The sequence below is a fragment of the Poecilia reticulata genome, linkage group LG20, assembly GCF_000633615.1.
Source record: "Poecilia reticulata strain Guanapo linkage group LG20, Guppy_female_1.0+MT, whole genome shotgun sequence".
NCBI lineage: Eukaryota > Metazoa > Chordata > Actinopteri > Cyprinodontiformes > Poeciliidae > Poecilia > Poecilia reticulata.
This window is the reverse complement of record NC_024350.1, coordinates 16,520,329-16,545,123: the sequence shown is the minus strand read 5'-3', so window position 1 is coordinate 16,545,123 and position 24,795 is coordinate 16,520,329. Positions and strand designations below refer to the sequence as shown.

The 24,795-nt window shown below is 40.8% G+C and overlaps 1 protein-coding gene across 3 annotated transcripts in view; it reads left to right on the top strand.

Annotated features, from left to right (window-relative positions):
- The first annotated feature begins 1,170 nt into the window (after positions 1–1,170).
- Positions 1,171–24,795, top strand: part of LOC103456685 (collagen alpha-1(XVIII) chain-like) — a 69,138-nt gene continuing 45,513 nt past the window's right edge. For 2 of the 3 annotated variants that reach the window (XM_008396396.2, XM_008396395.2), the window contains exons 1-2: positions 1,171–1,421; positions 1,512–1,582. In XM_008396396.2, coding sequence (XP_008394618.1) covers positions 1,411–1,421; positions 1,512–1,582 — 82 coding nt within the window. In that variant the 5' untranslated portion in view covers positions 1,171–1,410. The remainder of the gene's footprint in view (positions 1,422–1,511; positions 1,583–24,795) is intronic. The other variant, XM_017302015.1, reaches the window with a different exon arrangement.

Genomic DNA, 24,795 nt, shown 5'->3' with positions numbered 1-24,795 from the left:
TCTATACACCCTTGTCCCTCAGTGGGGTCGGGAGGGTTATGGTGCCCATCTCCAGCTAACGTTCTGGGCGGGGTCACCCTGGACAGGTCGCCAGTCTGTCCCAGGGCAACACAGAGACACACAGGACACACAACCATGCACACACACTCTCACACCTAGGGACAATTTAGACAGACCAATTAACCTGACAGTCATGTTTTTGGACTGTGGGAGGAAACCGAAGTACCTGGAGAAAACCCACCATGCACAGGGAGAACATGCAAACTCCATGCAGAAAGACCGGGGCCGGGAATCGAACCCAGAACCTTCTTGCTGCAAGGCAACAGCTCTACCAACTGCACCACTGTGCAGCCCCAAACATTTACCTGTAAAGAGTAAAATCAGAGAAACTGGTCGTTTTAATTGGTCTCTTTAATTTTTTCCAGAGCTGTAATTTGCTTTTTCGTTTTTTTTGCTTTTGCCAGAATTGGTGTTTTACAACATTACAGAGAACATTGTTCTGAATAACTTGTGGTTCATTTTAATGGAAACTTATTTGTTCTGCCACATTTTTTGAGGGAACAAAATGGTATTTTGGTTTGAATGAGTCGTTCCTGTTCTGCTTCCTTTTTCTTTGGTAGAAAGAGAAACGGACGAGAAAAATAAACAATGCTGCGTATGGAAATGATCAAGCTTTAATTTATCATGTAATTAATTGGTTTAATGTTTATTCAGGCTTAATCAAATGTCTTGTGATGCATTTAAATCCCAAAAAATGCTACAAAATCTAGCATTTAGTCAATCCCTATTTAAGGTTTCTACAATAAGAAGCTAGCAGATCTAAGCTAAATCTGTTTTAGTTTTCATTTTTAAGTCCAGATTCTTTATTTGGGAAACTTCTGCATGTGTTTCAGCGACCTGCAGTTCCCATGCTGATTCAGTGTAGGAGTTTGCACTGAACATACCCCTCATTAAAAACGCTTCTGATGTTGCAAACATTATGTGTTCTTCCCACAACAAGCCAAGGCCACACAAGGAAAAAAAAGAAAAGGTTTGCAACTCCGGAGAAGTGAGAGAAACCGCACCGGTGAAAGGAGGAGCAGGAAGACCGTGGGAGGAGGGCCGGCTCAACCGGAGTGTGTTAATTTGTATCTGGTGCTGTGAAGTCTGAGGGGAGGGCTGCATTAGAAAGCGGTGGTCCGTGGAGGAGCGGGGAGGGGGGAGTCGGGTTTCAGACCCAGTCCCGATGCACTGAAGCTGCCTTTGTTTGACTGGGAACCAGAGGGAGAGCAAGAGTGAGGAGGAGGAGGAGAAGTTTTTAGCTTGGAGGGAGTGAAAGAGCGACAGAGTGGGCTCCATCTCTCTCTCCGTCTCCACCAAATAAATGAAAAGGGAAACTTGAGTGTGGATTTAAGCTCCCCATCAGTGAAGATGGCTTCACGGTAAATGAAACACGGCATATTTTCTGGGAATAAGTTGATTTGAAATGGCGTTAGTTGGTTTTCTCACTCTCTGGATGTGCTTTTGTGCAGCATTCCTCCCTGGTTCTTTGGATTATCTCTCCTGTGCTGCCATCACTCCTCTGCCTATCAGCTGCTGGACGGTATGTGCACTCGCTCTGCTACTGGAAAAAGTTCCCATTTTACCCCGCTGGTGGAAAAACTACAGCTTCAGAAGTTTGCTTTTGTAAAAATGTGCAGCTTGACTTCACCTTTTGAGGAAAACTGTGTTGTTTGTGCTTTGGAACCGGAACTGGCACTATGAACATTTATACTACAGAGGAATTATAGAAAAGCATGCAAAGGTGTCAGTTTACACAAATTCAGATTTTTCTTGCATAATCTCACCAAAACCTCAGTTTTCCTTCTCTGGAACCACCTCATGTATTTTTAATTGAAGGTGTTAAAGCTTTCTGCAAGTCTTGGAGAGATTTAGGGATCTCTGAGGATCCACATTTGGACTGGCTTTGGTCTCACTGCACAAAGCAAAGATTTGCAATGGAAAATAAGTGTGTGGATGGTAAAACAAAGCCTTCATCAAGCTCTGGAAAGTTTGCACTTCATAGGTTGGAGCTCCAGCCCTGACCACAGGGTGAATGATGAAGCAGCGTCCAGTTTTATGAGAGTTTTAATTATTTATGAGCTGATGTGTTTTCTCCAGACTCCTGAGAATTTGAACTTCGCTGCTTTAAACCCAACACCCTGACAGCAGAGTGTGTGACGACATGCCTGGCAGTGATGGTTTGATAATGTGCTTATGGGCTTTTTTGAGCCAAGTTTTGAAAACTTTGTAGTTCACTGCTTTTAATGAGATGTTTTAAGTAAAATCTACTTTTTTTTTTTTAGCTTTACATCATGTTACTCCCTCATCAAAACCATACCTGGAGTTTTGTCTTGATTCTTTCATGCATGTTTGAGAAACCCTTTAATCTCCATGGCAACCATTCAGCTGTGCAAAACGCCTGGGTGGACGTAGCCCCGCCTCCGAGGACGCAGGTCCTCCTCGGAGCTGCAGTTTCCGAGCTTCCGCCTCACAGAGCAGCCCTCTCCCCTCACTCAGCTCCTACAGACTAGCCAGCAGCATTTAGCAAACCCCTAGAGGAACTGTGCATCTTCTGAGCTCATTATAGGAGCTTCATCTCTGGAAAATGCTGATAAAAACATTTTTAAAGGTTTAATAGAGAAGCCATGAAGTGTCAGGAAGAGCAGGAGTTTTTAAAGAGACAGGGGCCCAATTTCATGGTGTCAAATCATCAAGTTAAGTTATATTTGATATGTGTAGCGTTTTTACAACAATATAATTAACATAGTTACTTGATTATGCAATGAAGTGGCACTATGTGCCTGGAAACCATAATACTGCCACTTTAAGAGGTCTTCTGCAGGATGCTGGAACTCTGGCTTCAGAAAGTTTTCTGCCAACTTAGATAGTTCGTTGAAATCCTCATTGACTCTGTTGGTTTAATCTGGTTTTAATTATTTTCCCAGCTCCTGCTTTCGGAGTGTTTTCACAGCTTATGACACGTTTTCAAACCTCGAGCGTTGATCACTTCAACATGTTCCCAATTAAGACGGAACGAAGCACACATTTGCTTTCCCACTGCAGCAGCGAAACCCTACAAAGAGTTTCATTGTGTGACTTAAGGTTGGAGAAGATGATGCTGAGTCCATCATGGCTAATACGCCGTCATCGCTTTCATCACCCAGGCTGGAATCCACATCGTCATTTTGTGGGTTTTGCTTTTCTGTTCGGCTGTTTTGACCTCTGACCTCTGATGTCACAGAGGCACCACTGTCCAGAACTCGACAGATGATTGCAGGGTCTGACTAAGCACCACTCAGGCTGGAGCTTTCAACAACTGGAGGCACATAGAGAAAACTTTGTCTTAAATTATGAGATGATTGGAATATGATCTCTAGAAAGAGATTTTGTTCTGTTAAAGCTCAAAAATCAATGCATTTCATGATGCAGTACTCAAACACAGTACTTTAGTAAAAGTACAAATAAAGACAAAAACGTACTCTAGTAAAACTAAGTACTTGCTCTTAAATATGCTTAAATTATTGAAGGTAAAAATAGTTTCTGAACTTATTCGCTAATGCAATGGTGTAGAAAATAATTGTTTGCATACTGTATTTCTTTTAATGTGCCATTTTAATGAACAATCCTGCAGATTGTTGTATTGTTTTTATTGTGTTTAACGTCCGTGACACTTGGATTTGTTCTGTGCATCATGGATAACCTGCAGAGCTAAATGCCATTAAGCTAAACCAACGCGTTATTTTAACAACATTAAACACGTTCAAGCAAATACAATTTTAATTTCCTGGCTGCATTTTCAAAACAAAAGTCTCTTTTTGAACTAGTTCACTCAAATAAGTCACAGATTACATTTAAACTAGTAAGCAGATTTTAAAAAAAAAACCATAATGTGACATAAATGCAACTCAACACATTATCAAAATGTAATGGAGTAAAAGTTGAAAGTACCCAAAATTAAATCTGATTAAGTAGCGAAGTAACGGGTGTAAAGTAACCACTGGATGTCGACCAGCACAGATTATTAGCACATTATTCTGAAAACTAGGAGATCATTAGTCAAAGAACCAGTCAAAAGGTCCAAAGTAACTCTGGAGGAGCAGCAGAGAGCCACAGCTCAGGTGGAATGCCAAGTTTGTCGTCCCACAAATCAGAAATATAAAACAGTTTTTGAAAGAAAACTGCTTAAAATTAATTTTCCACGAAACGAGTAGAAAACTTAGTCGCTCTGGTCAGATGACCCCGAAATCGAGCTACTTCCCAGCATTAAACACGCACTGCACCCTAATGGTGAAGCACGGCGGTGATAGCATCATGCTGTGGGCACGAGGCTGTAAAAACGTTTGCCAGGCTCTGTGTAGTATGCAAGGCTGCAGGCCTCTGGGTTTCCGTCTCTACAGATGTGGGGTTGGAGCGGTGGCTCCACTGTCAGGCTGTTTGTCTGTTTGCCATATTTATAATCCACTGCCATGATCCCAATGTTTCTTCAAGACGGAGAGGGAGGAAAAAAACCAAGTGTGTGTGTGTGTGTGTGTGCGTGTGTGTGTGCGTGTGTGTGTGTGTGTGTGTGTGTGTGTGTGTGTGTGTGCTGGAGTATGCAGGCTGGCTTGCCAGGGAAAGCACCAGGGACAAATATTTCCAGGCTGCCTGCTGTAAATAGTCCTAAAAACAGAGCTGTCACCACAGCAACATTCCCATTTCTGGGCTTGATTTTTGAGAAGAAGGTGGTATAATGATTTCCCTTTGTCGGGAAAAAGAGCAAATAATTTCCTACAGGTTTGTCTGTTAGCAGCGAATCCTGCAGGACATTTTCCCTGAAAGCTCTGGCTTTAATTTTGACACAAATGTACAACAACTCCATTCAGAGAGGACTGACGCATGTTTTAATACATTATTGGTGTGATTTTACTGAGTTTATTAAGAAATCTAATTAAAAAACGGCAACAAATGGTGTAAGAGAACATATTAACATGAGAGTAAAGCTTTTTATTGGTGTGCAGAAACCAAAAATGTATATGTGGGATGTTTTTGGTGTCAACATGAGCCAATATAAAACAATAAAATCGCTTGTTTATGGGAAACCATAAAGCGTCCCGGTGCTTTGAATCTCCATTAATGCAGACAAACAGGCTCTTTAGCGGACATGCACACCTGCACCGGCCAAACGCACCAGCATCAGCGGTGATGCTCTCCATCTGCTCTACGCATGATAACTATTTCCAAATGATTATGATGATAATTATCTGGGACGTGGATGGCGCTGTTGGTTTGTGGGGAAAATGAAAAAGATGTTGGGGTTGAAATGGTTACCCTCAGCTGATGAGACCATCATGTTGGGCTTAATGAGGAAACTATTTGTGTGCGCGGCGGAGGGCCTTCATGTCGTTTAGTAGTGACGTACCTTATCGAATGCCCAGATGTCTTGTAAAAGAATGACTCGGGGGTATTTGTTTCAAAGTGGAGCTGCTATCTATCAACAGTCTCCTAACTGCTGTCTGAGTTAGCTCAGAAGAAATGCAGAGAATTTGTCACCATGAGAAGTCAGTATTTCCCGAATGAAGCAAACCCAGGCAACGTTTTATATATGGAAAAGAAAGATTTTCCCTCTGCTTCCAATGTGGTTGAAGGAATTTGGCACAACAGCCTCAATATGTTCGATTTACATAAAAAATTAGCACTGCGCATGGTCCTCCCCTTGTGCCTGTTGTCTGTCTCACCCAATAACACACACACACACACACACACACACACACACACACACACACACACACACACCTTCAAATGTACAAAAAACGTTCTTTTTATTTTAAAACTAAGTCTTTCATCTAAAGTCAAGTCAAAAAGAAATAAACGGGGTCATTGGTGGTTTGTATGCTAAAATGTTGTTTTTGCCACTGCAGGTTTTATGGTATAAATCTGATCTAAAGGTTTAAAACTAATATCTTTAAATTGACAGAGACGCAGATGATTTTAGCAGCACCAGTGTTGCACAGTTAGGAAAGTCAGGAACTAACCTGATTAAGTGGAAATGAAATGCTGATGTGCTCATCTTTCAGGTCCTTATGCTGATGTTTTTGGCTCCATTTTCCCATTCCAACTATTTTTAGATAATATTATGAGATATTCCTGCTGTAATTGGTGTGTGAAGAGTGATGTGGTCAACTTGGAGGGACGTTGGGACAGTCAGCATGTCGGATTGTAGCAAATGAGAACGCAGTCTGTTGCACATGTAACCAATCAGAAATGATGGACACATGGACGGGAATCCAAAATACAAAAGACAAACAAAGTCACCAGATGTCTTTGTATTGTTTTTCTCTGTTAAAACTGGTCTACAAACTATTTCCTCTTCCTTGTCGGCCATGTTTGTTTACACTAAACCCACGTTGCAGCTTGGTTTTAAGAGAGTTCCCATCTGATATGAGTGAAATCTGTAAATCGCTCATGATTCAGGAGCAATGGAGCAAAAATAATGTTTAAAGTGCCATGAAGACTGGAGCTGGGAAACAAGTCTGTGGTTGTTTACACTGAAAATCATGCATAGTTGTCAGTATACCACAGATAATTTCTTACTGCGTATGTTTGAATTAAGACAAAACTAACTCACAGGTAACTTTTCAGCAAAATGTAGGAGCTTATTTTAAGTCAATAGCTTCTTAATTGGTTGATTATTATATGGCAAGACAGTGAAATAATCACTGATCTAGTACTTTTTTATCAATATGAAGGAACTTTTGACTTAAAACAAGCTCCTATATCTTGCTGAAAGTTATTTGCAAGTTGGTTTTGTTTTATCTCAGGTGTAATAAGAAACTTGACCAAAAATTGTTGCTAAGATTTTATTTTTGCAATGTGAGAGCCACATAATGTGTGTTTTTAAAATCTTTCCCTGTGAACTCAGCATTAATGCGTTTAATACAAATTAAACATATCAGTAAATAAGATGCTGGGTGATTTTATAGATGCAAAAAAATCAAAACATTTTCTTTTCTCCTCTGTATGAACTTCCTGAAATGAAGAGTTGGATTTTTATAGTTTGTGTCTGTGTGAGATTTATGCTGCAGCAGTAAAAGCTGAATTTATTTCCAGGCTTTTTGCACATCTCTATACGGACACCAATCACCATGGAGGGCAATTTAGTGCTAAGAGTTTAACTACCTCTAAGGCTTGTTATCAATTACAGCCTGTAAATCACTCATGATTCAGGAGTAATGGAGCAAAAATACTCATGTTTAAGGCGAGCAGGTCAAAGTACCGTGAAGAGAAGAGCTGGGAAACACGTCTGTGGGCTTTTATATTGAAATCATGCTCATCCAGTTAGTTATCAATGATATGTTTGTTTTAGGCTGCACAGTGGTGCAGTTGGTAGAGCTGTTGCCTTGCAGCAAGAAGGTTCTGGGTTCGATTCCCGGTCTTTCTGCATGGAGTCTCCATGTTCTCCCTGTGCATGGTGGGTTTTCTCCAGGTACTCCGGTTTCCTCCCACAGTCCAAAAACATGACTGTCAGGTTAATTGGCCTCTCTAAATTGCCCCTAGGTGTGAGTGTGTGTGTGCATGGTTGTGTGTCTCTGTGKTGYCYKKSKWSCCCTGGACAGACTGGCGACCTGTCCAGGGTGACCCCGCCTCTCGCCCGGAACGTTAGCTGGAGAGGAACCAGCACCTCCTGACCCCACTGAGGGACAAGGGTGTAAGAAAATGGATGGATGTTTGTTTTAAAATGGACCTCTCTGCAGTGTAACCGGAGGATTGTGAGACAGAACTTGGATGCACCACTGAGACATTTTGAAGTCGGTGTCGGATCTACAGCTGAATCCAGATCTTTACATACGCTGAAAAGAAAGATACATCTTTGATTTTTCACACTTTGCAGTTAAACCCGACACATTGATGAGAGAATATATCACATTTATTTATTCATGTCTTCAAAACCAGAATTTTTCGTACATTTTCTTGGTTTTTGTTGACATTGCCTTGAACTCTGACCTTGGTCAAAATGTTCTGGGTTTCCTTCCACAAGTTTCTCGCCGTTCGGACTCATTCTTCCTGACAGAACCGGAGCAACCGGGTCAGGTTTGCGGTTTGCCTCCCCTAACTTCTCCATCAGATTGAGGTCAGGCACCAAACATGGACTTTGTTTCCCTTGAGCTACTTTGTAACCACGTTCAGGGTTTTGGTCCATTTGGAAAAGCTTGTCTTTAGATGTTGCTTCAATATTTCTACATAATGTTCTTTAATTTTGATGCCATCCGGTTTGAGAAGTACACCACTTCCCCCTGCAGCAAAACAGCCCCACAGCATGATGCTGCCACCACTGTGCTACACAAAATGTTCTTGTTTTTCCTTCAAATGTAAAGATGATTATGGACAAACACTTCCACAGAAATGAAGTTCTTGTATGCATTGGAAAACTGCAATCTTTTGAATAATGACTTCCTCCTTGCTGATCAACATTTCGTCCCATATCGATATCGATACAGGAAACCGAGCGCTGTAGGTAACGATGACGTCCTGCCAGCTTCAGCAGCGTCTTCACAAGACTTCTGGCTTTTATTCAGGAGTCAATCTGTGCGTTTTGGACCAAAATACGTCCTTCCTGAGTGGTTCCATGGTTGGACTTTCCCACCATTTGCATGTAATTGATTGAACAGATGAACTGGGAACCTTCTGGTAACTTGTTCCCAAAGGTGAACCAGACTTGTGCAGCTCCATGATTCTCTTCCTGACGATTCATTTTGAGCAGAAATGAATGTTTCAGGTGTGGCAGTAGAATACATCCACAGATATTAATCTATCCAAAGCCATCTAATTGTTTAACCCTTGTAGGCCCAGGTCTAAATGGCCATTCCGGCGCAGTCTCTCTTCTCAGTGCGTCAGCGCTCGCTACGAAGCCATGCAGCGATCGCTAGCAAAACTACTACTAACACTACACACACACCACAAACTCTAAATAACATACTTACTGTATAAAAAACCTATCAAAACACTCTTAGTAAAATCCACAGCATCAATTCTCCCTAGTCTCTTGCCGTATCCAAATCCCCCCCCCCTCGTTTGTCCCCACGTATCTCCGTTCTACCTAGCAACAGACCGTCAACACATTTTCATTGGTTGTGTCGAAATGTGGTACAGTTAGACCCCCACACAGTAAGGCGGAAATGATCGATCATATTCCTGGCTTTATTTTCAAGTAAATAACCACAAAACCAATATAAAAACACCACTTTTATAAAGTTTGAAGTCCGTACTGTCCACCAGAGGTGAAATGAACACTCGGTATGCCGTCTGTGTTATTACGAAGCCTTATAAATGTGTCACGTGCCACAGCGGGCTTCGGCCCGGTAGGGTTAAAGAGACAGTAATCATCCTGTGTGAAACTTCTGATTTTAGCAAAACGCTAACACCGACCAAAACCTCCATCTAAAACTAAATCCACATTCCCCCATTCTGGACTGAAAGCCTTTTCTACTTCTTAGTCCCAAACCTGAGCTTAATTCAGATTAAAACAGAAACTGATGTTCCTGCCAACGTGAAGCGGTTTTTGGTTCTTTGATATTCGGGCTTGAATCACTTCGCTGTTTATCTGTTTGCTTGAGGAAGGTTTGCAGATGTTTTCTCCTCCCAACTGTGTTTCTTTGCTTTTGTTGTGACAACTTGCATCTGGATTTCAGTCTTCTTGTCATAAAACAGACCAACACTGCTAACTCTTATGAACCGTGGTAATAATAACCTGGTTTACGGCAGTGGAAACTGCGAAGCAAAAAGGTAATAACTTATAGACAGTTTAGTTGCAGATTATCTGGTTTAGACCAGCGCAGAGGATGCAGAAGGAGAAACGATGTTAACTGAAGCTTTTCCCATCAAACAGCTGAAAACCCTGCAGTAATCGCCAGAGTTCCCGGTAAAAGATTCAGCAGTTTAGTGCCGACTAGATTTAGGGAATAAAAGTGTTTCCATTCTCGTCCATGTGGTCATGATTGTTTCTTGGCAGCGGTTTTGATGTAGGTCATCTGGAAACCTGGCCTGCAGAGTCGAATCCAGAGAAAAGTCCAACTATGATTTCATGAATAAGCAACAATTTAAAAAGAAAAAGAAAAAGAAAGCCTCTCGAGGCTTTTCTAGGCTGAATTTCCCCCCTGTGTTCTTGTTTCCATCCTCCAGTTCATGACATAATACACAACCGAGTCAGAATCCATCCAGTTTCTACAGGTTTCAGAGGAAAATGCGAACCGAACTCTGAAACATGAGAGGTTACCATGACAACCAGTAAATGTTTGCTAACGCTAAGGAAGTGGAATCAGATGTTTCCTAATGTCTCTTTTGTTTTTTATCAACTTTAATTTTCATGTCAAACATGAGATTCATAACAAATCAGTCGCACTCTTTCAGACATGATCTCTTACAGTTTGTTTATAATAAAACGTCTTTCAAGCAAAGCTGTCCATAAAACGCAGATCAGCTCTTTTAACATTTCCTTTAGTGCAGAGTTCAGTCATGTTTTCTGCTCAAATGATTCCCTTTTAGAGCTTATTAAAGTCATAATCGATATTATTATTCCCTTGGCAATTTTTTTGTTTTCTTTTTGTCTTTAATAATCTGAGTCAGACAACTGTGGTTGTTGACTTTGAGTCGACAAACTAGATCAAGCTGTTTTGTATTTGTGTATTTTAGGCACCACCACAAAACAAACAAAGATCTATTAGCATAAAAGTCAAAATGTGTTTTCTGTCAAAACTTTGGCAATTCACTTTTCTAAATGCTACATTTCTCAGCAGAGTCACTATTCTGTTGTTTAAATTGCAGAAATGTTACTGGTAAGTTAGTTTTGTCTTATTTCAAATGTAGTAAGATGTTTGCAGTAGAAACTAGTCCAAAAATACTTGGTAAGATTTTGTGTTTTTGCAGAGAAACATGTAAGAAAATAGTGTCTTGTTGGTACTTTTCAGTGGGAATGAAGCAGTGAAACCCCACACAGACGTGAAATCCGATGAAAACCAACATGACTAAAAATGCAGATACCTGCTTTTCAGTGACAAAATGACCTAAAATGCATAAACCAATCACACAGGAGCCATCAAACACAAATAGCCAAACTTGTCCTGGACAGGAAGAAGTCAATACTTTAGGACATGGAGCCAGTTTGACAGATGTCTGCTCAAAAGCATGAAACCGGACGACAAACACAGGATGTGGTAATTATAGGAAGGTTGGGGCGCAGAGGGTAAAGGTGTGACGCCACATGTCGCCCTGACCTCCTTTTCGTTTGACCTAAAACTCTTGAAGCTGGTCGTAAAGCGACCAGAGGAAGCCCTGCGACTCGTAAAAGCTTCATGCGTTAAATCTTTGCTGCGTTGAATCTGTAAATTCCAAAGATGGCTTATCTGCGCTTAATTTCTTCTCTTTTTATCATAACGTCCATCAACAAGTCAAAACTTGGACCATCAAAGAGTTTTCCTGCTAAAAGCAGCTTTTTTACAGGATGCTGCTTTCATCTCCTGAGCTTTTGCAATTAAGCTAAATCACAGCAAAAACAAAGTCTAGTTTCTAGTGCAAATATTTTAGACAAAACTAACTTATACGTAACCTTTCAGCAAGATATACAAGCTTGTTTTCAGTAAATAATTCCTTAAAGTTGAGAAAGAAGTACTGGTTCTACTGGCAGATTATTTCACTTTTAACAAGACAGTTTTGCCTTGTTAAAGTGAAATAATCTGAAATAATTCACTTACTTAAAACAAGCTCCAATAACCTGTTGAACGATTGTTTTGTATTGAGATGTTTGCACTAGAAATGTCATAAGGTGTGGTAGGTTGGAAGTGGTGAGGAGAAACGCGGGACCCAGGATATAGATGAAATGATGAATTTATTGATAAATAATGCTCGGAGTCCAGGACAGGCAGCTCAGCAGGAAAACAAGCACACAGCTAAATCCGGTAGCAACTGACTTGAAGGACTAAATAAGAGCGGATACAAACCAGGACTTCGCAGTTCTACTGGAGCGTGACGACAATAGACAGACAGTAATAGACAAGGACCCGACGACGAACACAGACAACAGGTGAGACTAAATACACACGGGGCAATCACGGGAACGAGACACACCTGGGAGACAATCAAYGGGGAAAGACGCAGAGACAGGACTAACAGGGAACAGGATCACACAGAAACTCAAAAATAAACACATAGAAACACGGATCACGACAAGAAATTAGACCAAAGATACTTGGTAAGGTTTTGTGTTTTTGCAGTGACAGACTTTAAATCTGTGTTTCTCTATAAAAACAACAAAATTGCTGACTGAAAACCTTTTACAGACATAAAGGACACCAGTAGGTTAAACGTGCTGCTGGTATTCCTTTCTCCCAGAGCGATCCAACCAGCGTTCCCGATCTCTGGAGGTTTTCCCGTCGTCCACAACAAGCTTTCTGTTTCCAAGCTGTGAATTTGCTGCATTCCTCCTTAAAGAAAAACTGGTTATAGATTTGATCTTGTGACATTCTTTTCCTTCGCCGCCGTCCATCCAGTGTTTTCCTTCGTGATCAAATGCCTGCTGAGAGAGAAATAAGTCCCAGACCAGCTGGAACAATGCATCTGGGGGAAAATGTGTCAAAAGGCAAAGTGCAGCTGAGTGAAGAGTGAAGTGGAGGGAATGAGAGCAAAGTTGGAGCAGCATCTGCAGTCTGACTAGAACTTATCCAGTTACATCTTTATTTATTTAGGATCACCAAACAATTTTAAAGATCTAGAAATCAAAAGCCTGTTTATCTCTCTGTGACCTTTCGTTAAATCATAAATTCATGATTAACCATGGTTCTTGGAAAGCAGAGTTTAAGCTCAGGAGCTGCAAACGTCAAGAAATCAGTTGTGCAACAAAATGAAGCGCACTGCAAAAACAAAATCTTACCAAGTGTTTTTGGTCTAGTTTATCTGAAATAAGTGTTTTCGGATTTCATCTATTCACAAACATAGTTGCTGTATCAACTATTTTATTGTCCTACCAAATCATTTCTTGTCTGAACTGATTGATCACTCAGGAATCAGCCTGTTTTCTGAAATGGTCCCATGATGATGAGCATTGCTTTTGTCAAAATGTGAGCATTTACGGGATGAAAAATCACCTGACGGTATCAAACGTTAAGATGTGGAACTTGTTTTTTAAAATCTGTTCTTTGCAGCTTCAAATGGAGCCAAGTGTTCAAGAGGAGAAAGTTTAGCACTGAAGCCACATTACTTGTATAAAAAAGTGCTCAGTTTCAGGTCTGTATTTTGTGATCTGAGCGTCATCCATCCATCCGTCCATCCATCCATCCATCCATCCATCCGTCCATCCATCCATTTTCTTCCTCTTATCCGGGGTCGGGTCGTGGGGGCAGCAGCTTCAGAAGGGAGGCCCAGACTTCCCTCCCCAGCCACTTYTWCCAGCTCCTCCAGGAACCCCAAGGCGTTCCCAGGCCAGTCGAGAGACATAATCCCTCCAGCGTGTCCTGGGTCTCCCCTCCTCCCGGTGGGACATGAACTCCTCACCAGGGAGGCGTCCAGGAGGCATCCTGACCAGATGCCCGAGCCTCAACTGGCTCCTCTCGACGTGGAGGAGCAGCGGCTCTACTCTGAGTCCCTCCTGGATGACCGAGCTTCTCMCCCTATCTCTAAGGGAGAGCCCAGCCACCCTGCGGAGGAAACCCATTTCAGCCGCTTGTATCCGTGATCTCGTTCTTTCGGTCATGACCAAAAGCTCATGACCATAGATGAGGGTGGGAACGTAGATCGACCGGTAAATCGAGCGCCAACTAAACGGTCATAATGTTCTGCTTCAGTAAACGCTGTGAAGTGTTTGTTCATATTAGTTTACATTCAGCAACACGTCCAAATCTTCTGCTCATCACTCCAGTTGAGTTCATTTCCAAGGAAAATCTTTTTCTCTTTCTTTATTTTGCGCCTTTTGTTTCCCCAGAAAACCTTAACTTTGGTTTCACACCTGACTACCCTGAGGTTCCCGACTGCGCTGGGTCATAAGATCATTGCCCACACAACAGAACCTTTAACCTTTGACCTTTGAGCTCCTCACAGTTTGCTGCGATGCAGCTTGGAGCTGCGTCTCCTGTCTCTGTGATGGACGACTTCTGGAAGTCAGCAGAGCAAACAAAGTCTCAAGTTTAAACTTTCCACCACAGAAACTCTCTCTCTCAATTACAGATTTGTTTCTTTTTGTCGTATCTTCCCTGATGTTCGATCGATATTTCGACAGAAAGCGCTGGATGACTTTTCTCCTTATTAGAGGAATCAGCTCTGATGTGACGGGGGGAATCAGGCTTTTTCTCTTCTCCTTGGCAGGTGGGATTTCTAATGCAGGCTGTCTTATGTGTGCTGTCAGCTGGCCTGCAGCTGCCGATGCTTTTCCCCAACGTCTCGGCAATAAGCTAATTTACAGCCTGGTCTTAATTTACCTCTTTGTTTCACCACAGCTGGCAGATGAACGTCAACAAACGTCTGTCTGATTTCTCTCCTCACCTCCTTCACAGCCGTCGTTCGCTGCTTCGTCTCTTTAAACCTCAGTTCAAATCTTTAAACACAATTTTTAAAACTAATTGAAGGAATAAAATTGTCAAACTTGAAGTGGAGATCATTTTCACACTGCAAAAGCACAGAATCTTCCCCGTCTCTAGCATAAATATCTTGGTACACTTTAAAAACAGCAAAGCTAATTTTCAGCATGGTAAATGTTTTAAGTGAAACAATCAGCCAGTGAAACTTTTTCAACAATATTAAGGACTTGTTGACTTAAAACGAGCTCCTATAACCTGCTGAAAAGCTACTTAAAAGTTGGTTTTGTTTTAATTCAAGTACGATATACGAAGTTATTTGGACTAGAAACTAGTCAGAAATACTTGGTAAGATTTTGTGGATTCGAAGTGTAACTTTAAATATGTTTTGGAAAATTATTTCAATTCAAATTGAATAAAAAAGTATCAGCCAGAGAAATTACATACTGTAACCCACATTATTGAGGATTCTGTCTGAAGATTGTTAATTTATGACAGTATTAAGACCATTATGAGATGCTAACGGCTCAAACTGTCCTGGATGACACCGCCGGCTGTTGGCAGGCACTGCTTATCCATTTCCTTTGCTTTTGCCGCTCCTGACTGTTGTTTAGATGTTGGAGTTGGGGATGCAAAATGTATTTATCAGGTGCGATTAGCTTTAGAGATGCTAAACGGCTTCTCTAGTTTGTAAAAACTACCTTGTTCAAAAGGTGTTTTGACAAACTTTAAGTGCAATTTATAATGAATTTAGTTGAATTTTTATTGAATTACACACAATGTGTTTACAGAAGGTGAAAAACTTTTTGAAAATATTTTTTGCCACACAAGTCATGCATTTTAACAAGGTTGTGTAAACAAACTCCTTTGTTATGCAAACTGATTAGTTTGTCTTCTGTACAATATCAATGGATCCCATTTGGAGTTTCTGTTGAGGAGAATTAAACTGTAAATATGCAGCTTTGAACTGTGACTCTCAGCCAAATGGAGAATAAAACCAGAAAAGGACTTGGAGACATTTTGTCTATCAGAGGAATAATGATGTTGTGTGACTGGATGCTCACTGGCTTCAGTTGAAAAACATCAATGACTGATTGCATTGTTCTAGAAATACTCTACGGTTTCCATCACACAGTAAAGAGTTACGAGAACAGAAACACGACACACACACACACACACACACACACTCTGTCTCTTCATAATCAGGCTGCGTTTCATTGGTTTCTCTGTCCATCCATCACACACCTGAATCCTTTTAGTCTTTTTCTGACCCAGAGTGAACTTCTGTTTGCCGTAACTTTTACACAGATCAATGGAAAGTTGGAAAATGTGAAGGTAACCGACGTGAGCTGCATGTATGTAAAAACGAAAACGTGTGTGTGATGTAGACTGGGTCACTCCGGTCCAACCAAAACACCCCTGACCTCATCAGAGCCGCCTTACAAATGTGTGGAAGTTCATGTTTTATATCTGGCGGACAGGAGCGTAACAGACGGGGGGCTCATCGGGCGTCACGCCCCCCACACTTTCTCCAGATGTTGCAGCTGGAACATGGTGTTACACCTGAGTGAAGCTGGCTCCAATGTCGCCTTTAAATCTAATAAAATGGTGTCAAACATTTGTGCTGCAAAATGTTGTTTGTGCTGCTCTGATTTTAAAGATATCACTAAATGTTTCCAGAGTCCTGAAAGGTCAACCAGCTGCCCTCTCACCAGTTTCTTGAAATTAACAAAATTGGTGTGTATCGATTTGTGCTAGCTTGTGCAACCAAAAAATTAGTTTGTGCTGCTGTCATTTTAAAGATGGTAATAAAAAAAGTTTATTACTGCAAGTTTAGCTGTCAGAATCAAATGAAATGAAATTGGTGTCCATCAGTTGTGCTGGTTTGTGCAGCAAAATGTTCAATTTGTGCTGCTGTCATTTAAAAAATATGAATAGAAAAAGATTCAAGAGTTCAACCTGCCCCATGTTTACAAAATGCTACGTTTGTGAAACAAAAGTTTTTGTTTGTCACTAGAATTTCAAGATATTAAGAAAAAAAGTTTCCAGAGGTCAACCTCACATGCACAAAATCAAACACAACTGATGTCAGGTTTGTGCAGCAAAAATGTCTGTTTTGTTAGATTTTGTTTATATTGAGTTACAGGTTAACTTTTTGACTTTCATTAATATCTTCTAAGCAGAAGCAGCACAAACGTAGCACAGCTGATTGACGCCAATGTTAGATTTGAAGAAATGTCTGGGGATCATCTTCCCTCAGACAGGAGGCAGTGATGTGCTGCATTGTTTGTGTCAGAATAATGACCAATAAACCAGCAAGAGACAAAAGAACTCTGCACATTTTTCCACACGGTATGTTGAGTAACGCTGCTGTTGGCTAATTGACGACCACTTAATCCAGAGCTTTATGTTCTGAAACGCCATTAACGTCATAGATGAGGCGTTTACGCGCATAACGGCATGAAGCCTGGCAATAAGCGAAGGTCTTTTATGGAAAAATGTGGTGGGCAGCGGGACGGCTGTATCAGGCAAATAGAGTCTTAAATTAAACGCAAGATTGAAATGTTTGTGTAATTGTGTGATTTCTCTGGCAGGCTGAGAAGCGTCTCTGCTAGAGGGCATTTTTAAACCATACACAGCTGCAGACAGTTTGTTTTCTGATTAGATATTTGTAAAAATGCCAACAGATTTCTGTCGCCAGCAGGTTTTTGTGCCATCGTCCCAACATTTTCTTTGGAATTAGCTTTTTTTTTTTTGCATCGGTTGTTTCAGACTAAATTAATCCAAATCTACACATCGGGAGTTTGGCCCTGTTTTTGTTTAAGCAATGTCTCTTTATCGTCTAGTTTTTGACCTGGTGGGAGAAGTGAACCGATACTTTGGGAGAATGTGCTTGTCTGAGGAAACTTTAACTTATTCAGAAACAGTGCTGCCTCTTAAAACTCACACTGGCAGCAAATGGAGAACTTTGCTCCAACTTTCTCCTCAGCAATTTAGAACAAACTGGGAAACCACTTTGATTTTCATTTGTTGTTTAACATGAGATTTAAAGCTCATCTTAGCACAGAGAAACCAGATTTATACTGTAGATTATTCAGTGAATCTGAAACTTTTAAGAGTTGTAACCAGAGAAGGAAGCAGTTATGGTCACTCTTTGCTTGCTTGAGGTTTTTGTGCAGAAGTGCTTAACTCCGTCGTGAGCAAACAGAAAAACCTCAAATGTTTTTGGTTGGATGTCATGAGTAATTGTTTCCTATGAAGTTTCCAGTTCCATGCTAAAGCCATGGCCCACTCTAAGGCTTAAGAACATCTCCTACTTTAATCACTTTGTGCTTCTTTTCTACCTCAACATCTGTAATAAGCATTTTAGTTAAAATTTAGTTGAAGTTTGACCAGAAAAGTGGAGTGAGAACAGGGAAATCGGTAACGATGAACTCGAGTCTCGTTACTTAACACAATGCTCATCCAAGATTAAAGTGGCATCAACTGAACTTTCAGTTCAAAAGTTGAAGATTTATGTAGTGATTGAGCTGGTGGAGGGGAGTAACTTGGATCCCTAACAAACCGGAACCCAGTGGACGGATTTAAAAGCTCTTTACAGATGCTGCTCTGGACAGTTGCCCATATCAAAAACCGCCATTATTATTCTAGCAAAAGCTCTTTATTTTTATTTATTTTTCTGTGCTGCCTCATATCTTTTGACGTACTACTTTTAAAATAGGTGGTTTTCTATACAATATTGAGGAGTAAAATATTATTTGTTTTCAGCTATAAAGAGTGAAAATCATCAAGACTATGATGAATTCAACCTCATGATGAACGACATCACTTCCTGTTTCAGTTGTGATTCAAAAAGTTTTTTATTTCAGAAAAGTGTTTTATAATAATGCATATATGCTTAAGTTTTTTTCAAACTTTGTGGATACTTAGCTTTTCTGTTCCTGGAATTTGATAGCCCTGTGCTAGCTGCTAATGCTAACACATACATGTTTTCACAAAAAACAATAGAATAGTTATGATTATTTTTTCATACTTTGTAGATATTTAGCTTTTCTGGTACTGGAATATGATTGTATTGTGCTAGCTGCTAATGCTAACTACGTACATGTTAGTATCAAAAGCAAAAGGGTAATTATGATGAGTTTTTTCATACTTTGTAGTTATGCAGAGCATTTCTAGTTATGGAATATGACCATGTGATAGCTGCTAATGCTAAAATATATGTTAGCATTAGCTAACATATATTTTAGCATTAGCTAACATATATGTTAGCTAATGCTGTTAGGATGAGCAGTTAGGATGAGCAGTCAGCTCAACCCACTGTGCTTTTTTGACTGACGTGACCAAAGCTAGTGTTCTATGCACTTTCTGGATGAAAAATAAACCGCTCTGCAAAACGCATCACTCACTCCATAGTGGACTACTGTGCTCTCATTATTTCGGTCTGGCAGAAAGAATCTCTGGAAAACCCGAACATCCTTTGATGTTTATGATCGCATACAAACTGTCTTGATTGTTACTGTCAGTCCAGCCCGTTTATGCCTTCACCGGTACTTCCCAAGCAGGTGGTTTTGTCTTCCAAACATGTGCTATCAATTTGTAAGGATTATCATGACAAAGTATTGGCGTCCACACTTATTTATTTAAAAAGGTCTTATACTGAGCACATAAAAGGCTGGAAGTAATTTGAGTTGGAACAGATCTGGAGGTCATTTATATAAATAGCACTGCTGCACAAAGTTGACAAAGGTTTCTTTTAGCATATTAAAAACACAAATGTAAGCTTTTCTTGTAAGTTCTGGATTTTTTTATTTTATTTGGTGAAGTAGCTGCAGTCAGTTCCATCCATCCCTTTTCTTGCACCCTTGTCCCTCAGTGGGGTCAGGACGTGCTGGTGCCTCTCCAGCTAACGTTTCGGGCGAGAGGCGGGGTCACCCTGGACAGGTCACCAGTCTGTCGCAGGGCAACACAGAGGACAAACAACCATGCACACACACTCACACCTAGGGGCAATTTAGAGAGGCAAATTAACCTGACAGTCATGTTTTTGGACCGTGGGAGGAAACCGGAGTACCCGGAGAAAACCCACCATGCACAGGGAGAACATGCAAACTCCATGCAGAAAGACCGGGGCCGGGAATCGAACCCAGAACCTTCGTGCTGCAAGGCAACAGCTCTACCAACTGCGCCACTGTGCAGCCCCTGCAGTCAGTTCTTTTTCATATAAATCATTGAGACTATAGAGTCTGTCAAAGCACCAGTAGAGGAGATTCACGGACAGCTACCTGCGTAATCCTCTTCTCTTTTTTAAGAGCTTCTGTTTGCAACAAGAGAATCAAACTTCCAAATCTGGAAGCCTTTAACCCCCATGCAGAAACTCACACTGATAGCTACACCAGCTGAATGCATCACTGAGCTGTAAAATTTTTCTTTTGGTTCAAATTACTTCAGCGTTGTCTCCGTAAATCACGCAACTCCTCCTGTACAGGACTGGATGTTTTTATTAATCATCTCACGCGATGGAAAAATTCATGTGTGGGATTTAAGTGTTTTTACGCTCTCGTGCTGTAAGGAATCTAATGTGGCAATGGGTAAAATATTAAACTTTTACTTGAAAATGCGTCTTAAATTGAAGTTTAGACAGGAAGCAGTTATTGTAGGTCAAAGTGATGAATTATCTTGAAAATTAAAATTAATCTTGAATCTTTTCCCATTTATTTACATTGCAGAGGTTTGTGTGACAGATACACACATGTGAAAGTCTAATGGGTGTTTTCTACACTTTTCCCAGTTGTATGTGGGAACCATTTTATATTAAAAACATCTTTTTGTTTGCACAGAAACCACCCATCTGCTGCAGATACGACTTAAGTCTTGCAAGCAATTTTTAGCTAAGCGTTTTAACATTTTTGCCAACTTTGAAAACGTTTATTTGGAATATAATGAATAGATGTTAAAGGGACAATGAAGCACTTTTCAGTCTTTGTTACAATCCAAAGCTGGAGGAACAGAGCTAGCCTGTAGCATCTAGCTGTGTTATCTGTAAACAACATGGCTCCATCCAGGTGGCATTTGATTTAAATTTCTAAAAACTAAACAGCTTTAACATCTGAAATGTTTCTCAAATAAAGTCTAATGGTAGATTGTGGATCCCTTCAAGACAGGGGCGTCAAACTCGTTTTGATTTCGGGCCACATTAAGATCACGGCTGTTCTTAAAGGGCTGGTTGTGCCATAATGTGTCAATAAACCCGATAAATATTTAGAACTGTCTCTGCATTTGATAAGTTCTTAAAATTAAATAGTCCACAGAAATTCACAAGTTTTTTGATTCATTGATGTAAGAATCAAAACTTTTCTTTCGCTAACTTAGAAATATTTGCAAGAAATGTTACAATATTTGCACTTAGGTACAACAAAAAATGTGACTTTCTATTACTTGCAAATAAGTGAAGAAGTCAAATATACTGCCACCTGCAGGTGGGAGTTGGCATCACTTAAAATCAATGTTTTTGACCATTTCTCTGGAAAAATTTCAATGAACTTCTTTATGCACAAGCACAAAAAAATGATGCAATTTGTTGATTTTGCATTAATTTTCATGACCACAGTAAAACTGGAATTATTGACTGTTGAAATTTGGCAGTAGACAGATAAAAACCACTTTGATTTGATTAATGTAGCAATATTTAAGCACACAACTGTTATCTTGAAGGTTATATTCATGCAATACCTCTGGAGTTTTGAGCTGCGGCGGGCCAGATTTGGCCCCCAGACCAAACGTACTTCAACAAGAAGTACGTTTTTGAGAGTTGAAGTCCAGTCAGTTCTGGGGCTTCTTGCTGTCATGGAGGGAAAACCTCTGAATCCTGAATGACTCAGTGGCTTCGCAGCGTATCTGAAGCAGAAGCCAAACCAGCTGAAGGAGGAAACTCATGGTGTGAATCCACGATTCTTCCCATCTCTGGACCACAGGTGAGAGTCTGAACAGAGGTGGACCAGTAATCTGAGATCCTCGCCTTTTTTGTTTCCCCCCCCAACACAGACTACTTAGAGTTTCACTTCTCCATATATCTGTTGCTACATCCTGTCACCCTGTCTGAACAAGACACTTTAACGCCTCCACTTTGATCCAGATGAAAGCATTCTTACTTTTATTTTGCACCACAAACTGAATCTCTATCAAGGCTGATGGGCAACTTTGGGAAGCTTAAAGGTTTTTGTTGGTCTTTCATTCTTGCGTGTGTAGAAAACACAAAATTCTCTGTCCATTAATCCTCTTTAGAGGCTCTAAAGAACCATCACCTGGGCCGTCCAGGCTGGCTAAGCCTCTTTAAACGCCGACGATTGAGTGGCGTCCCGTTTGAGTTGGTGACTGGAGCGAGCAGCCAGTGCTTTGGCTCCGATCCCGGTCTTCAACTGAAGCGAACCTCTCAGAGAGTGGAGCCAACAGATGGTATTACTCAGATCCTCCCCTGTCTCTGCAGAAACACTTGGGATCCGTTTCAGGAGCTTTCGTCGCTGTGATGAAAGCAAACATGGCAAACTTTCTGCTGCCCAAGGAAAATTATTTAAAAGGGACTTGATAAACTGTGTTCATCTGTCAGTTACACCTGAGTTTATTTTTTCTTTTTCCATTACTTTTTAAAAGTCACAGCTGCACACCATGGTGGTCTTTCAGTTCTTGCCTCATAGCTTTAAAACTCAAACCCTTAGCTTTGTTTCTAAGGTTGAACTTGAAAGGTTTTTAAACTTCATTGGATTGTAACAGTGGACCGGTTCTGCTGAACCGTTGATCCTTTTCACACCTTGGTCTCTACAGCTGGTTAAACATGGCTCAGTGTGAGCAACAACCTGGCTGTTTGCACAGCCTCGTGACATCTGACCTTTGCGGACAGCCTCTTTCCACATCAGAGCTCGGTTGTGTTCATTTACTTAAAGGTGGCACGAGAAACCGCTTTAGAAAAGACGCAAAAACCATTTGTGATTTTTATTTTCCTTCATCAAGTCACAGTATTTAATATGCTTCTGAAAAAGAATAAGGATTTTTGAGATTCAAATCAGTGTGTCTGAACCTCCTGTGGTATTTTTAGCAATAATTAAACTTCTACTTGTTTTATTATCCATCTGGTAGATTAAATGTAGCATCTGAAACCAGTAAATGAGAAGGTAATGTGTTGCTTGGCGATCTGTTAAAGAAACCATGAGACTTTAACAGAGTCCACGCCGCTTGTTTGGAAAGTTTAAAAAGTTGACAATGTTTGACTTTTCAAACTTAAAAATTTCCAGTTTTTTTTTCCTGAAAAATGAGTGGAAATTTACTCCTTTTTTACCCCAAATTTGCTGTTGTACAGAGACACTGACAGAGGCAGAATATCTCGTCTCCATTGATCCAAAAGCTCAAATTAACACCCCCCAGTCAAATCTCGGTGGTGTTAATTTGACTTCCAGGTGTTAATTTTAACTTCTGGGGCTCTTCTGATTGGCCCAGAAGTGCCACACATTTCAAAATAAGAGCGCATGAATGTAGCTTAGCTCCTCCAGAAAACGAGACGACGGCTTTGCAGGTGACACAGATTCTGTGGTGGACGACGTCGGTATCAGGGTCTCTTACCGACGTCTTCAGAGTTAAAAAAGGAGGAAAAAATAAAATTATTTTGTCTTACAAAGCTGATCCTGTCCTGTTGCTGCCGCTGTGCTGAGAGGCCCGCTTTAGGAAGGCAAATGCGAATCCTGGAGAGGCTTTGAACAGTGTTTTAGTGAAGGTGGGCAGGAGGAACCACTTGGCACCACTAACCTGACCGCCTGAACTATTTGGCTTTTCGCCCTCAGCCTCAGATCTGCCAGGAAAAAACATAGCAGTGAACTTTCTCTTCAGGCTCTGATTAAAACCTCTCTGTAGATTATTAGACCATCAGTTTTTACATAAAGTTGAGTTTTATTTTGTTATGGCAAACCGATAACACTTGAAGGTTATTCTGCATGACGTTACAGCAGCCCTCCCCTCCTGGACGCAACACTTAGAATGTTTTCATTAGAAAGTCCTCATAAGCCCTTCTGTTTCATGGTCAACCGAGACACATGGAGCCATTTAACCCTCGTAAATCTACAAGAGCACTCCCGTAAACCCCAGCTTAGAGCCGGAGGACGTGCACAAGAGTCGAGCTGCTCTGGAAGACGTCAAAATGTGTGACGGTGAATGATATTTAAGTTGCGTTTTGACAGATCGTCCCACAGTTTAACAGCAGATGCAGCAAAAGCGAGTTCATCTATCAGTTTACGGTTTGTTTTGGGTGCTGCTGGTCAGCGGACCAAAGAGCATTAGGAGATTGAAAAAGTGTATTAAATATTTTTCTGCAATGACCCTAAATATGCAGGCAACTTGTGACATTAAAACAGGAGTCCTGACCTCAGATTTGTATTCAGGATCTGTGGTGTCTGTAAGCACCTGAACACTTTACCAACCCTCAAATAACAAGCACTTTTTGGTAATTGGTTGATCTTTTTTGTGTCTGAAAAATGACCCGTTTCAAAAACCTCCAGAATGTGTCATCGCAAATCAGCAGGCACTTCCCGTTACCTAGCAACACCAGTGAAGCCCAGCCCGTTTCCTAGCAACCCCAGCTGACGTGCGGCATGTTTGCTCTGCTGGTTTTACCACTGCATGTACTGTACAATGGCTGCTGGAAAAGACAAATGTTTTGTTGTTGGTTTAGCAACCAGAAACCGCTTGCTGCATTCTTGTTGGCTGTTGTGCAGGAGGCTCCACTTCTACTTTTCAAAGATGTATAACTGTGCCGCCATTTTCATGTACGAGTGTAAGGGTTGAGTTGAGTTGGGGGGAGGGGCGTGGCTAGCAGCAGCTTGTTAGGATTTAAAGTGACAGACGCCTTGAAACAGTTCATTCTGACAGAGAACTGAGCAGAATGAAGTCATGTTATCTAAGAATGATTTTGTGCATAAAAAGTAATAAAAATGTTTTGTTTTTCTAAAAAGGTAATTTCATAAAATCCATTTGGGAGACAGCCTGTAATTTGCAAGAACAAGTTTCTTCATCAGAGGTCGAATTGCATCACATTTCAGGTGTTCAGTTGCACCTGAAAGACGAGCTTGATTATTTTCACACAAGAAGTTAATCAAAGCTCACATTTATCATAATCAGAGGATCACGTTACATTGCTGAGCCAATCAGAGGATCGTGTTACATTGCTTAGCCAATCAGAGGATCACGTTACATTGCT